A 16,850-nucleotide genomic window follows, 5' to 3' on the forward strand; every position below is an offset into this window, starting at 1 on the left:
GAATTCAATAGCTTTAGACATGGCTTATTATTGAATTACAGTGATTTTAAAGGTTGGATTGATCCTTATTGTTCAGAAATTTTTCTCAGTATTTTGGTAACTGGCCTACAAATAGCCTCCAGAGCTCAGCTTTCCTCCAGCACGTGCCAACCTGGCCTGTCACTGTTGGTGCTGGGAGCATTGCTCAGGCCGGGAGCAGCAGCCTTTCAGCCTGGCCAGACTACTGCTCAGAGCAGATCTTCCATGGGACCGGTGCTGATTGATATACAAGCATGGGAATTTTGGATGTGGAGTGTTATTTCTAGTTTTGATTTATTCTTCATTCAAAGGCAGGAGGGTTTGTAAGCAGCTGGGTAGTTGTAGATACATCTTCCAGCAGACTTAGAGCATTTGCTGAAGCTCCCTCACACAGCCATCTCCATTATAGCTGTGCTTGTAAAAATATATCTATCAGTGGAGCTTTGCATTGAAATCTTGCTGTATTTCAGGCTGGAGATGGAGAAAGCCAAAGTAACTCAGCAGATGTTGCCGGATGCTTTAAAAGGTGCATTTAAACCCTCCCTAAGGACCTATGTAAAAAAAGGCACAGAAGAATCACGGTTAGTGTTACACAAACACACATAAACAGATCCATTAACTGAAATAGCCTTTTAACTGTTAATCATATTGAGCAGTATGAGCAAGCACATCGTTGTTTGCTGTCTGTAGTGATATATCTGCACTGTGTTCAGCAATCCTATAAATCCGTTATTGCTGGGAACAGCTGCGGAGCAGACTTGTAAGCTGGGAAATAAGCACACAGCCAACAATGCTGAATAACCAGCTCCAGGCTGGTCCGAGCCCTTACACCTTGGACGATGGACACCATTAGAAAATGCATAGGTATCAGCAGGACTCAAGTGTAAGAGCACTTCCCAAGGAAGCAAAGGATTATTTGGCATTGTCAGGCTATTTCTGAACTTAAAGAGTTTCTGCAAAAAAGTCATCTGATCATGTCTACAACAGCCTACGGATGAGCACGAGGTACCTAACCTCTGCAGAGCAGGCAGACAGCCTTACAAAGGCACTGTGTCCCTGGAGGGGACATTAGGCAGGGCTAGGGGGGACAGCCTTCGCACCTACAGTGTGAGGAGAAGGAAGGGGAAACAGCACATGGGGCGGAGGGAGGTTATCAGAATCTGGGAAGGAAGAGAAAAAGCGAGCAGCCTGGCAGGAAAAGCCTTCCCTGGAAAGAACAGTGGTATCATGTGCCATCTGGAGGCTTAAAGCAGAAATGAACAGGCTGTATTTCCTTCGTGGAGAGACAGCAGTCGCCTTTTAGGTAGATACAATACCTTAATTGGAACTGACATTTAGATCAGCCTTTATCACAGAGGCTGTTTTCTTTCTGATAGTACATTCCCAACACTGGAAGCACCACATCACAAAACTGCCAGATAAAAAAACCCCAAGAGAGTCCAGAAATCTCTTAGAGGGGATACATGTTTTCTTGCCTATCCTGCCCTGCATTGAAATGAGGGCAGAGACACGGCATGGTGTGTGGAGAGCACTCTGGCCCTAGCACACTGCGCACACAGCTCTTGTGTCCCTAGTAATCTTCTTGTAAGGACTATTAATACACTAGGGTTGTCCATGAAACACCATCATTATGTCCAGAACATTGTTCCAAAGAATCTGGCTTTTCCTGGGTCTCTTGGAAAGTTGGAAGTAAAACATGAGTTGAAGTGACTCGCTTTGGGTCAAACCAGACCACATTTTCTCAGCGAGAGAAGCTAATTTGCTAGCTTTGCTCTGACTGTCAGGAAATGATGTCTTTCAATTTAAAATGAAGTAAACCCAGGAAAAAGCAACTTGGATCAATAAATGGGGTTCTGCTAAGTAACAACAGGCCTGGATCCTGAATCTTTTTCTGCAGGTCTAAGAAATAGTCTGAGAGGTACTCCCAGCTTCTCCCCCTTGTAAGATATACAAACAGCTCCTCCTGGTGCTTCCAAGTCAGGTTTTCTGCTTTGTTTACCTCCTCCTTCCTCAAAGGCAGGAGGCCGGCATGGACAAAGAGTATGCCCAACTGGAGAGGAGGAAGAATGGAACGAAGCACAACACTGGAGAGAGACACTGTCTGGTACCAACTCCACAAACACTTCTGCGAAGTGCTGAAAATGAAACCATTTAAAGCCAGAGGTTTCAACAACGTGAGGTCTTATGTGAAGAGTTGAAAGGGACTCCCTGAAGCAGTGCCACAGTAACTGGAAAAAGGAAGCAGAGTAACTTCTCTGGTGGCTATGAGAAGTGGGAGAACACTGTACCTACCTACCTCAGAAGCAAGTACCCTATTGATCTTTGCTTGCCCCTCATTCTGCCCCCGGACAAAAGCGATTGCATCTGCATTCTTTTAATTAGTTTTTACTCAGATCACCCAGGAGCTGTTAAGACCTAGCATCTTTGCAATCCCTAAGAGGCTTTTTCTTTTTGCTTGAGAAAAGCAGAATGTGCAAAGTTTTCAGGTGTTTTTCCCTTCCAGACTCCCATTTCTGATCCTCTTCCACAATAACATCCACATCTGTTCATCTCCAACCTCCGTTCACTGTCTGGTAACACCTAGTCAGGAAGGGCATACAAGAGCAGCAGTATTTCTGACTACTTCCCATTTATTAAGAACAGGACAGAAACGTTACTTCCTCTCCTCTCTGATGTCTACCTTTTCGGTCTCAAAGGAAGTAAAACTAGTAAGTGACAAGACCAGGTACAGAATGCAATTTCCAGATACACAGGTTCAACTCCACCCACCTGAACAGACTAACACTACAATGACAACCAGAATAGTTGGCTTTACAGAAGTTCTAGTATTTCAAACAAACATATGTGATTTAAGGAAAACACAAACAAAAAAAAAAGTGAGGAATTTTGCTCTCCAAAAGGCTCCCTGAGGCTGATTGTCCCTGGCAGTGGTGGCCACCTGCTGCAGGTCCTGCACTAGGAGGTTCATTGTCACAGCTTCTCTTCTGCAGCACGAGTCTCACCAAGAGCACTCAGACAACCGTCGTGTGGCTGGCACGTGCTCCCACTGGAAGATGACGAGACAATCACGCTTTGCTCTTCCCCTCTCACCATATAGTCGTTTCAGAAAATGCAGTGGAGTTACCATGGAGGATCACAAGATTCCACAGTAAGGTCACCATCCCGTAAGGAACTGGAGAGGCACTAAGTTCCAGTATCACCCTCCAGGCACGTGATCCTCCTTGAGACTGACTCAGATGGCAACCAGGAATGAAAACTAAGAATTTTAGAAGAAATGGACTTAACTGAGGTAATTTTATATGCACCTACAGTCAGGCAATCTGTAATCAAGAAGCCAGCTATAACATTACATAGATATTTCTGTACTCCCTTCTATCATCTTCCCCTGACAACAGAACATCCCCTTCAAGGGATCAAGAAGTCCTCCCTCTCATTTTTCAAGAAGTAAACGAGTTATAGAAACACTGGTCCTCCCCCAAGCCTATTTCAGTGAGTGGAAATCTTTTGATTCACCTCAGATGAAGGGATCGTTCCTTAAACCTTTTCATTTAGAGAAACCACCAACTGCCAGGACACGTAAGCCTTCATTTAAACCACCAACTGCCAGGACACGTAAGCAGCAGGCCCTGGTCTTGCCAGACAAGTCTCAATGACAGATGAACATCCTCGCAGGGAGCCCTAGTGACTGTAATACACATCCAACTCAAGTGCCACCCTAGAGGATGGGAGCTTACTTTCCTTATCCATTCTAAAGCTCTTCTAAATGAAACGGGTATTTTGGCAAAAGGATTTTATTCAAAGGGAACAGAAAAGAAAACACCAAGAAAGGAAACAAGACAGAAAGTGCTCTAGGATGATGCTTTTTAATTGTTATTTTTATATCTTTAAAAACAAATCAAACCATTAAAAACATTATAGACGTGTGCTGAAATTTCCTGTACAACAAATATCAAAACAATAAAATTTGTACATCATTTCAAGATACTCAACAGTCACTTATTTGAAACACATCAATTTTTCCCTTCTTAAGCAGGCCCCAAATGGGAAAAAGAGTAGAACAGAAATGCAAATGTAATTGCCACACAGTGGAGCTTTCAGCCCGAGAAGTGGATAGCTTTAGTTAAGCAACAACAAGAGAAAACACTGACCAAAGAGACTGATCTTGGCAATTGTAACACAGAGAACATCAGAAGGCAGGGAAAGTTATTTGCAGGAATTCAAGTCATCCTGACCAAGACAGATCCACAAGGTAGTAGAGCATTACCTGTAATCCTCCTCCTCCTCCTGCAGAGATATCCTTTGAGGCATGTCCTACGTATTCACGTTGACACAATGGCCAACTTCATGCTTACATTTTAAGCCTTACCAACTTTTTCCACCTATACCTAGGATCGGCAGGTCATCTACTTCAAACTTGAGTCTCTTCTCACAAGAAGTCAGTTTTGGGAAAACACATGCGTACAGTTGTATTAAAAATGGATGCTCATTAGATGATGACACAAGTGAGAATTTGGCGCCTGCTTCCAACATCAAAACAATGGGACAGATATGTTTGTTTTCTATAAAAGTATCTGGGCAGTGGGTAGGCAGAAACACATACCATTCTAGCTGGTTTTCTGATCTTCTGCTGCAGTATAACTCAAACACATGACCTAGCGTAGAACATGAATCTCCCTCTCTTCTGTGCTATACAAAACAAGGGCCTTCTGAAGCAAGAGAGCATTCGCCACCCTAAGGCAGCAAGTTCTTGGGAGACCTGGAATAATGAATACTGGCTCTGTGCTCTGCACAGATGTGCCGTAATTAAAAGATTAAGAAAAAAATAACATGACTCTAAGGGCCAGGCTTTCTTCCCTCCCAGTTCCTTTGGAATGGTTCTGTTTGGTCCAAGTGGTTTATCTTTGTTTGTCATTTGACAGCAGCTTAGGAAGAACGCCCGGTGAGACATCCACTATGTGGACTGCCAGTTTGGACAGAGTTAGGCAGGATCATTAACATGGCCGTTTTGTTTTTTTTCCTAATTTTTCTTTTAAGGTATTTCAGAGAAAGAGAGAAAAAATATATTCAAGAAGACACAAGTGGCTGCTATGAAAAAAAAAAGAAAAAAAGCTGAAGTGCACTGTGGTTTGTCCTCCAGTTTTGCTCACACAGCACACCACAATTTCACACCAGGTTGTAAAAAATTCCTCTGGATATCTGTAGAGTTACAGTTGTGCACCAGGAATTCTTATGTTTTCCTTCAGCTGACAGTGGATTCTGAGAGATCGCCAGGTTCCACTGTAATGCCACATATACTCCCAGTATCTGTAGCTTTTTCTGACAACTCTGCTAAAACAAACAAAACCCCAAACAAACAACAACAAAAAAGCAGCAGAATTCCAGGGACTCTGATTATTAAACCTTCATAAGATTTTCACCACTTTATAGCTATTCTATAGCATTATTCATAAACTTCATATTCCTCTGCAATGAAACCAGTGCAATGACCTGAAGACCAAAAAATACCCCCCCTTCCCCTGACAGCTACTTAAGAAGTCCTTCATTGGTAATGCCTTCATAAGTCTAACAGTTATGTACCAGCAAAATAAATCCAATCTAATCCCTGACTTGTAAAATCAGCAACTAGGGGTTTTCAGCTCATTTGTTCTGTTTTCAAAAGGACCAGTTAAAACAACAGCAGCAGTACATTGCAAATAATTATAAAACAATTCCATTAGATCAAGGAGATGCAGGCAGGTAAGATGTGTCTCAGTTTTGAATGACTAAAACAACTGAGAAATTGGTCTTTACGGCAGAATTTTGTGCAATTTTTTTTGACAGAAACAGTAAATCCAGTCAATATGTTTGGGAGTGCTTGGACACTTGGAACCTTAGTTCAACATTTTCACAGATTTATATATTTGAGGAAAAACAACAACAATGATAAAAAGACACCAACCTGAGTAAAACTCTATTAGAATAGAGTGATCATTATTCAGTAAATCATATATTGCACCTTTAAATAAATCATTATAAATTGTATAAAAACAGGAATATCAGCCAGGAACAGGGAGGAGCTATTCTGTCCTTCATACACACCCACACACACCCCCGCACACACATTCACATACTCACTTGCTCAGGTTTTTTTACTATAGTTAAAGCTCGGAGTGACAGACCACACTCCTTTTTCCTCTAGCAGAGGCACCGAAACATTGAGGCAGGGGACATTTGTGGTGAAATGCAAAAACAAAGCTCACCTCCAAACTTCTGGAGAGTCCTGCCAACAGTGCAACTACAGTTAAGTTTGCCATAAGCCTTACTTAAAAATCTGTGTTCTCTTAAGAGTTTCAGTACAAAAATAGAATCTCTGCTGTTTTTTTTTTTCTAGAGTAGCAACTAGAAAAGGCACAATTTCCAAGTATAAATGTCCATTTGAAGGAGCTGTTTGTACTCCTTTTTTAAATAAAAAGGAACACAGAAAAAAAATAAATCAGAGGCACATATCTATTAGCTAAGTAACCAGATACAGTAGATAAAATATGTTCCTGAAAATTATAATTAAATATATTAAAACAGCCCACAAGCCTGGTATCTGTAAATGAAATCATATAAAATTGTAATAAAAAGCTTGTGTTATTATTTTAATTTTTAAATTCTAGTTCACTGTTCATACTGTAAATGCTATTTCACCTATCAGCACTGTTAAATTCCCAAGAAAAAGCAGGATTCCTCTGTTAACTTTAGTTTTGCTTGTTTGCCTTTTTTTTTTTTTTTTAATATCAACCTGTGGCTCCTGCCAGCATTGTGTTTTTCCTCCTGTAGATCGCATCTTCAAATGAGGACAGAACTGGAGAAACCAGACATGAGACACTGCACACATGGAAAACATGAGTAGAACATCTCCCTTTCCTATGTGCAGGTAACACCTCCTGGAGACACTGCTTTCCTTCCAGATTATGCATGGTAGCCATTGGCCTTCCCAAAGCCTGGCCCAGGGGTGAAATTTTCATAGATTGCCATTGCTGTCATGTTTTGGTAAATCAGATCGGTTTTCTTGTCTTTCTGAGATCTAATAATATCCAAAACACACTGGTTTAGGAAGACATACTGGTCCTGATGGAAGAAAAAGAAAAAGGAGGGTAAAATATTTCTAGAAAATACCTGATTTTGGAAGTAATTCTGCTCCTGAATATAGGTTTTATGTTTTGGATGCACTGCTCTGAACGTTATTGCAGACTATTTTTGAGAAGTTGTACGTATAGTTCATAGAAAATAGGGCTGGAAAAGGACCTCATAATGTCATCTCATCAACCTCTCATAAAAAAACTATGATCAAATTTACTGTTGTGCCTAACACCCTCTTACAAGACTTTAATGATAGAGAGTTTACAGCCTTTTTCAAATCAGCTTGAGTTAATCCACACAACTTTTTGGATCAAAGTGATAATTTCAGGAGGAACACCTGTGTTCCTGCAGAACACAAAAGATACACACGGAGACCATTTGACTCAACATAATTCTGGCTCACAGCTATAAAGATAAAACTCACATGGATAAAACAAGCTGCAAAAAAACCTTTTGCAGTATTTGATTCTTTCCAGCTGCAAACACCAGTCCTACAAAGTACTCTTTACAGAGATTGCTATGGCTCCTGACTGCGACTACTGTTGTGCGAAGAGATGAAGCAGGAAGGAGGGAAGTTAAATAAAGAGCAATTTCAGATTGCTCCTTAATATCTCATCTTCCTCTAATACTGAGCTACATCTTGAATCCACCTTTCCTGGATTACTACGCACATTTAAAAAGCATGCTGCTGGACGAAAGACAGCCTTACCTCAGTCTGCACCATTAAAGGTCGGTGCATGCGAAGATCATATACCACTCCATATACATCTATAGTATTCTCCATTTCAATCTGCTGAATCAGGCGGTCAATGGCAATGAACGTCCCTGTCCTTCCGACACCAGCACTGCAATGACACGGGGAAGCTAGTTACTGCTTTCTCTCAACCACCTGCTCACTGGTGGCCCGGTGAAAAGCCAGTGAAGCTGGTAAGATGCTTTCTGTTATTTCAGTGGCACAGATACTACAAGTCTCTGCAGTCCAGAGGGGTGGTTCTTATAATCACCAAGGAGGGAGGGACATGCTTCTAGGCTTCCCAGCCTTGCACTTCCACAAGATTACATGTAAAAGCACTTGAAAAGGCAACTTTTTCAGCTAAGTTTTCCGGCTAGGAGAGAGATGTTCTATTCTAATCAAATTTTGTATCACATACTTTGCTACCTACATAGCATCGCTACATTTCTGAAGCACGGGGCAAAGGTTTTAATTCAGCATGGTGAATAGCCATGTCCTTAAGCAAGGAGATCTATTTTTCCCTTTTTTTTTTTTTAAATCATATTGAAAAAGAATTGTTCTTAAAAAAAGCCACAGGATAAAAGTGTCTAACACAAAGACGTTTTTCTTACCTGCAGTGCACCAGAGTAGGAGAGTCGATTGGATTCTGACTGCTGTACTCATGAACAAGGTGTCTAAAGTTGATTAGAAGGTCTGTTGTCTCTGGCACGCCGTGATCTGGCCAGGAGGTGAAATGGAACTGGCGCACTGTGTGGCTCTCTGGTGTGTTGGACTAGAGGAATATACATTAAAAAAAAGAAAACGTACATCCTTCAGAGGAGCAACAGTAGGGCTTCCTGCCATATGTACTGGCCAAAGCTCAGCTTCATTAAAGATCCCTGTTACGAACTGCGCAGTAATTTGATCAATGATATTTCAGTTTCCCTCTTCCTTCCACTCTGGTAGAGAATACTTTGAAATAATTTCCTTTTACTTTTCACTTTACTCCAAGATCACCTCTGCTGCATTAGATTTGCTGACAAAGATGGGGCTAATTGCGCAGTCTAGAAGAAATTACAAGTACCTATATAAGCACAAGTTTTGGTGCAAGTCTCAGAGAAACACGAGCTGCAGGATCACTGATGGGGCAATCGGTAAATCCCATTAGCAGGCTGGATTTTGCTGGTAGATCCCTTTCTGCCACAGGGAGGGTCTTACTGACAACTCCATTCCCACCTCTGGATATGTTACTAAATGTTATCTGTGGGAAGCCAGGGCACGTAAACAAATGCATATAAATAAGTATCACTGGAATCTTGTTGTCAGTAAATGATGCAAAAGATTTTAAGTCAGACTTTTGCCAGAAAGCAGACCAATACATTTAAAGGCTCAAATGAAAATAAACCACTCTTACCCTTTTCCCTTAGACAACTTTGAATTCAACTATATTTTAGTGAAATTATTATATTTTGTCACTCCGTTGCTGCCCGACATGTGAAGTCACAGTGCTATGATAAACTACTACTACAGATACTTGTACACAACTAACAGCTGAGGGGGTACTCACCTTTTCTACAGTGAAGTCCCTTATTGTCCATTCTGGAAGGACAATCTCCGAGACCATTGTCACAATAATGTCACCATAGCTCTTGGATTGTTTGTCTGGCCAGTATTGCTCACATTTTGTCTAAGAAGAGAGTTACAAGGTTAGCCACATTGCACACAGCAACAAAGCAACTGACTGTTAGTTTTAGTTAACACTCCACCTGAAGAAGGGCTAGAAAGCACGTAACCCTTCCCAATGGCCTCTCTCAAGACAGGAGAAGCTCTACCAAAATCATTATTTAGGAAGAAGAACACACCCTTAAAGACAGCGATTCCACAACCTTCCTGAGACAATCTATTCTGGTAGTCAGCAGACACAAAAATGGGAAAAAAATAAAAAAAAAGTTGGCCTATTTAATTTAGAAAACAGTCTTCCAGTAAGTGAATGGTTGTTAAAAGAAAGTGGTCAGTCTCCAACCTACTAGGATAACAACAAAATTAGAAGAGATCCGACCACCTTCAAGATACAGTTTGGTTTTAATAAAAACATACCCGGGCTTGTTCAACACATTTTGTTAACATAACAATAGAGTAGATATTCTTTTCCCAAATCATGTGCCAGAAGTCTTCTATAGTGTTGGGTAAAGGACCCTGTGCAGCAATAAATGCCTTCTTTGAGTTATAGCCCTAAGAAGAAGAATAAAAACAATATAAATAGATATATACACACACGCTTGCATCAATGAGACACAAAAAGCTGATTTTAAACATCATTATGATGTTAAGCCTACATCACAAAAATACATGTTATATTTAATTTCAACTAATGAAACAACTTACAGGCATATAGCTTGCATTAATATAATCACCAGTTGCAGAGCTCTGATCTGAAAGTTTAACACGAGAAATATCATCTGCAGAAAGAAAAAAGGAAAAGAAAATCATGAATCTTAGAATTAGAACCTTTCAGAAAAATGCTGCTTATCTAATGCATGGTTTCTAAACAAAGGTGTTTTAGAAAAACGTGCATTTTAAGAATAAGAATATAACTTTAGGAATGATAAATAGCAGTGGTTTAACATTTTTATAATGAAAGCCTTCAGAAAAATGAGTGGCCAGGATAAGAATTCAGAATACTCAATGCAGATTGTTTTTTAGAACATGGTTTAGTTTTGCATATTTATATATTTTTAATCCAACACAAAATTCACTATAGTTTTAATTACTGGAGAAAAATAGATAATTTGCCTCCTGCTGTTACTGCAGCTGATGTTTTCCTCCACAGCATCCCTAAATACCCTTCACTGTTCACCTTCCAATTCCTTCATACACTCTGCTGTCATGCAGACAGCCAGGCAGGGCTTTGGCTCTTGGGCTGCAAAGCTGGCCAGCAGTGTCTTAATATTTCTCATAGCTCTGCACATCTCTCTGTCTGTAGTCAACCGTTAACCTCTTGGTTTTGTTTTTTTTTTCCAGTCTGGACTGCAAGTTTCTCACAAATGGACAACTAAAACTATTTAATTATGGGAAAGTTCCTTACGGAGCCTTCTTGAGGGAAAGCTCTTTAGGTTTGCTTATAGAGTGATTTTGGGAAAGCAGCAGCCCAAGGTCATTCATTTGGAAACTGACGACATTAATCCCTCTTTGAAACTTCTAGGTAATATTAAAGCCAGATTAGCCAAACCCAAGGTTTTTCACCTAAAAACTCAACCAGGAGAAGATGCAAAACTGAAGAGAGTAACTCACATGGTAAGACGTTGTTGTATCTATTTTTTCCCCTGTTCTCAGCAAGTTCAGCAGCAAATTTGGGTTGATGAACACCAGCAGACTTGAGTTCCTACAATAAAAGGACTCATGAGCGCCTGGTCCTGGTTTGGAAGTCATACAGAAACACATGACTGAAACAGAGAAATACTCCAAACACTGTTGGCTTCTGCTGTAAAAGTAGGCATGTTAAACTGGGATAAGTGACAATAAAAATCAGCTTTTTACAGAATGGGAGGGTGACAGTGGCAAACCTGCTAGAGATGGGATTAATAGAAAATGTAGGAATAAGTAGCATGTTTAAAACCTAGAGATGGGCTTTAAAAGCCCAGAAACCGTTTTGCAGAAATACATAACACTGACATCAACTGCACACTCATTCTGACCCCAAGGCTTAGCATAAGCTTCGCAGACGTTTCAGGGAGAAAGGAAGCAAGTACATGATGAAATGACTGAAGGAAGCAAAATCTGAGAAGAAGGAAAGGTGGAACACCAGCCTGCAAAGTACAATAAAAGGGACGGAATTTGATCTGGAAAGAAGAAAGTAAATTAATAGGTTCAAGGAGATGAAAAAAAAAGAGATTCTTTAACAGCAGACATGACAACACAGCGTCCTTACCAACACTTGATTCCTGACTTTTGTACCTTATAACAATTCAGCTTTAGCAAATTTCATAGAGAAACAGTTATGGTCACTAAGGAAATCATAACTGCTGTTTCTCTGAGTAGTCCTTCCAGCTATTCACAGGTGTCATTTGCAAATCACACCTATGCATTCAAGGAGTCAGTGATATAAGCAAGAGACCTGTCTTGCTGCATCAAAACCCCAAACCAATAAAAAAAACCCAAAGTGCAGAGAAGTTAAATAGCTTTCCCTAGGCTAACTCTGTAGTGCAACTAGGGCAATGACTCTGGAGATCCTGGCTCTGGTGAGAGCTCCAAGCAGCAGCCCACACTATAAGCTCACAGGTAGAGATAATGGTTCAAGATGTGAAGTACTTATCACACGCTTCAACTAAATTTGGAGACAAATCAGGAAAAGGAAGGCCATACATGCGGCTTAATAATCTCTCTAATAAAGGTGCCTTGTCTTCCCCTGCAGTAAGCCTCGCATACGCTCCATAGGAAACCTAATTTGCCTTTCCAAAGATGTTTGTCATGAAGCTGTCTCAACTGAGGGCACATACCTCATACTCTTCAGCAAAACCACAGTTGGAGTCAGCATGCTGCTTCTTAAAGTAGGATTCAAAGTTCTCCACCTTAATCATTTTTGATCTACAATAAGAAAAGCCATGTATTGGTAACTGGTATTAGGTAAATACATCGTGAATTCAGTTAATGTGTTAGAAAGTATACTTTACTTACTTCTTGACTCTTCAGGGGAGGGTGGGGGGAAGAAAAAAAAAGGTTGATTAGACACATGCAGCTGTATTTTTCACTACGTGAATCTAAGAATGAAAGCATGACTGTTAGTAGCGGCCACAAAACTGTGCATTTACAGGGGACAGGATATCAAGCATAACATTTAACTGATTTGTTAAACCAAGGACAGAATAGCACATCCTTCAGGAGAGGAATATCACAAAAGGTGTCAGGTCAGCCACTTCTGATTGGACCCGTTTCCTGATGGATTTTATGTCAGCTATCAAAGTCTACACAGGTGGGATTTCATGGGATGCTCCGGCCATGCCTTTGCATCAGCACAAAAAGTGGTGCAAGAACCAATAATGTGATTCAATTGCACTGCCTGTGACTTCAAATATGTTGTGGTTACCCTCCCATGGCCAGCTTTTACAATCTTAATGTTATTCGAATTAATGGCACAGCACAAAGTAGTCAAATCAAAGGAAAATTCAGGCCAAAGTACAGAATTTTGCCTATGTGCACTTAATCAACAATTTGGATTGTTTCCTCAACGTGCACGGCAGCCTGTGTTTCATTCAAACATCCCGTTTTTCAAAACTACGTGGAGCATTTGTGTGTCTAATGGCGATTCATGAAGCCAGTACTCAAATCTCTGTGGCAGTTCTAGAAGCCTTGATCAATATGATTATTTTTAGTCTGCAGGTTGGAGTCTTTAAATTCCATGAGGAATTAATACTGCATAATTATATATAAAACTGCATAGAAAACAAGTATCAGGGTTCAGAGTAAGATTTGCAAATACCACTTCAGCTCAGAAAAAAATGTATGAAAGGAGATGGACTTACTTAATTGGAGAAAAGGACACTTCAGTATTTCTTTTGTCTTTCCTATAAGGCGAAAGAAAGCAACAGGATAGGTTCACAGTAGAATTTAACAGAACACATATGAGATTTCTGACAACAGCTATTTCCTGTGCCTGTTCAGAACAATTTCTTTTAAAGCATCTCATTCGTGCAAAAACCCCTCCCGAGGCAAACCTTACACCTGCAGCAAGAATAATTTCATCCTTCATTCAGTGACATTGTGCAATGGGACTGTTTCTTTCTGTTGGATCTAGAGTATAACACCTGAACACAATGCATGTAGTTTGGTGGAAGAAGTATACCTGAGGGATCTGCATCGCTAGCTAACATCACAGAAGAATTGCTACTCATCCCAGAATCCCTACAGTAAGTGTCGAACAGTGATGTGTCAGTGGCACTGAAGGCGGTAGTTGAATGAAAATAAGTGTTCCTAGTTTTAAAGGAAACTCTTCTCATTATTGTCCACAGCTATTGGACATGCCCGTAAAAATAACAGCAGTTAATCAAAGAAACTAAGAAAACTGGACTAAGGGCCCTACAGCTAACTCTTTAGAAAGGATGTACTACCTAATCAGAAGCAGGAAAAAGCCTTTGTGGATTCTAAGTCCCAGATTATTTGGAAGAGATTGGAAACAGAGACCAGGCTCAAACCCTAGACAACTCATCACCTTCTCGAAACTCCAGAATGGAAGTTTGATGTGACAGGCCATCAAGCAATAAAAATCCGTGACTAATAGATAATTAAAAGTAATACCATCTAAATTACAATTACATACATCTTTTAGCACAATGATTTGTGATGTTTGTTCACTTCTGACTGAATTATTTCATGAGCATGCATGAATTCAGAAGAGCTAAACAAGACAAATCTTAACTCATTAGTTTCTAACTATAGGGTTGAACAAAGTCATTTAACTAGTTTGATACATCAACTCTAATCTGTAACACACAAAAAAGATTTTTAATAGAATGTATTTTAAGGCTTCAGGACAGAAATATATGAAACAGAAAGAGAGGCCTTTTTTAGGCGAAAGATACAGAAGTGAAATACTGGTGTTCCTCATCACAATAAATACAATAATGAACACACATTACCTTCTTCTTCTCCAGAATATGAAACCCACTATAGCCACTACAGCCAATATAGCTAAAAGGGATCCAATAACGGCTCCGGCGATAACACCTGATCGAGAGAGAACAAGTATTACTTATTACTAATTTACCTCTTTGGTAATAATCAACATGCTACAAGAGAACCTCACAAGTGACAAAGCATGCTCTGCTCCGCTAAACACCTTTTCTTTACTATGTCCTTTGGCAGTACCAGTACTGATAGCTCACTAAGAGTAATAAACCAAGGATGATAAGTTAATAAAAAACTGGGATCAAAGAAACAGTATTTGCATTCCAATACAGCCATTTCTAATTTAGCAGAACATCAGCTGCTTTTTGCTGTTTGTTTCTGTACCAAAGTCTCAGTGGTCCATCCAATCCCTTTCAGCATGCCATGAGTAGTACAGCTTTCGGTTACTTCCACAGTGGAAGTCATACATGGAAAAAAGAGGTCACCTGCAGAACTAGCAAGGTATGAATTTACAGAGCAGTGTCACTGCAAAGCTAGAAAAAAAAGAGTCCATCACAGAGAAACCAATGGGTGTTTTGCTATTATGAAACTTGCCATAATTAAGGAATCTCCACACACCATATACGTGCCAAGCTGCCAATCCTATATTTGACATTAACGATACCTGGATCCTGGGGTAGCAAAACCGCCTCAGAACAGGGTGAAAACGATACATAACTATCTTCCCCCATAATGATGCTGTCCACAGTAAAGGTTATATTAGTGAAACCTGCAACACTTGCTCTGTTGATAAGGGAGAAGAAAAAAAAAACCACAGGTACATTAAATGGTTTTAACAGCCTTAAGCAAGGTCTGCAATCTTTTCATTAGAGGATCTTTCAGATTTCAACTGCAGCAAAATTAACAAAACAGTGGTTTGAGATAAATACCTGTATGAATGAAGTGGAATCAGTGGTCCATTTTCGTAGCCATACATTGTGTTTCCCTCGCCTACGTTAACGATGTTTGTACCATTCTGAGAATGGAAAGAAGGTGATTTTGCCTGCTCTAGATCTATGACATATGTTACATAGGTGAATGTCGTCTTCTCTTTGAAATCTTTGTACGTGTTGTTCAATTTAGACTTCAAAGAACTACAACCTGCAGGAAAAAAACAAAGATATAAGTGGTATACATCATCCACTGATTTTGTATCAATCGGCACAGTGGCTGAGATACGCAATACAGCGTGTCACATTAATCACAGTTGTCATTACTCCATAAGTACTGCCTGAAATGAAAGGCTGAGTACAACAGACAATCTCAGAAATCTCTGCTACTGCAGTACAACTTACTGAACTAGCTCCCTACCCCACAATGTTACTTGTTTTACTTCTACCATGTATAGTGGAGCTTCTCTGTAAAGGTACATATGCACTGTATCAACTATCATATGTAGAGAGTAAAATGCAACTAGCACAGAAAAAGTCAATTGGTATTGATAACATTGTGCCACCCAAACAGTATCAAGCTTCAATCAGAGTGACACTGAACTCATCCTGACCTATACTTCCCTTGCAGTGTCTTACAAGAAGTCTCACATCTAGAACCTAAGGGATGGAAGAGTTAATTTCTGCCTTTTCTTGACACAGACAAGCATTGGACTAAATACTGATCAGAACAGCTTCTCTTCCAGAAGACTAAGAAGAACGGGCTACCGCAGTCAGTGACCAACAGGCCACCATCTGCAGAACAGCATCACTTCACAGTGTCTGTTGTTAGAAGATGAACCCTAGAGACTTGGGGCAGATTATACAGTTGAGGCATAGGTGACCTAAGAGGTAATAAACAAGCTCAAATTATGAGTTGTCCAACAACTCAAGAGCAACCAAGCTGATGTAAATATTCAAAGTGTTGCAGGAGGAAGAAGAATCTTCCTCATTTGACTGAAGTTTGCATACATCGCTCTCCACTGACTGCTTTTACAAAGCTCCTTATCTGCTTTATCTCCTTCTAAAAGCAGATATAGTATTGAATTCACCTTTAAAAATGAGAAGCCTTGCAGGAGGTCTGAAAGGTAGAAAAGCTCTAGTACATTTTCTGCAGTTATCCAGACAAGGTTTGATCTGCCACCAGCAGCAAAGCTCTCAAGTGTAACTGTGCAGGAACAGGATGCAAGACAGCTCTTCTAAAGCACTGGTTACACTGAAAGCAACTGAGGTTGCACTTAACTCAGTTGCCTAGAAATGGGTGTTCAGTACTATCCAATATATGTTAAATGTCCTGTCTGGTCCCTAGGTTCCATTCCAAAAGGATGTACATCCCGGGTTATAACTGCAGCTCCTTGTGGATGTCTTGGATATCAGCCTAAGACACCTCAAACAGCCTTAGACACCACTGCTTATGCAATTGA

General features: G+C 40.2%; 1 protein-coding gene across 1 annotated transcript in view; it reads right to left on the reverse strand.

The window, feature by feature from the left end:
- Positions 1-6,456: 6,456 nt before the first annotated feature.
- The window catches only part of PTPRJ (protein tyrosine phosphatase, receptor type, J), a 56,200-nt gene continuing 45,806 nt past the window's right edge, over positions 6,457-16,850 (reverse strand). Inside the window, 13 exon segments of the mRNA XM_009892039.1 lie at positions 6,457-7,113; positions 7,835-7,970; positions 8,470-8,630; positions 9,405-9,524; positions 9,935-10,069; positions 10,223-10,296; positions 11,129-11,219; positions 12,334-12,421; positions 12,512-12,520; positions 13,357-13,398; positions 14,470-14,557; positions 15,123-15,241; positions 15,388-15,598. Of these exon segments, the coding sequence (XP_009890341.1) occupies positions 6,955-7,113; positions 7,835-7,970; positions 8,470-8,630; positions 9,405-9,524; positions 9,935-10,069; positions 10,223-10,296; positions 11,129-11,219; positions 12,334-12,421; positions 12,512-12,520; positions 13,357-13,398; positions 14,470-14,557; positions 15,123-15,241; positions 15,388-15,598 (1,433 nt within the window). The 3' untranslated portion in view covers positions 6,457-6,954.

The sequence above is a fragment of the Charadrius vociferus genome, unplaced genomic scaffold, assembly GCF_000708025.1.
Source record: "Charadrius vociferus isolate BGI_N301 unplaced genomic scaffold, ASM70802v2 scaffold179, whole genome shotgun sequence".
In the NCBI taxonomy this organism is placed as follows: domain Eukaryota; kingdom Metazoa; phylum Chordata; class Aves; order Charadriiformes; family Charadriidae; genus Charadrius; species Charadrius vociferus.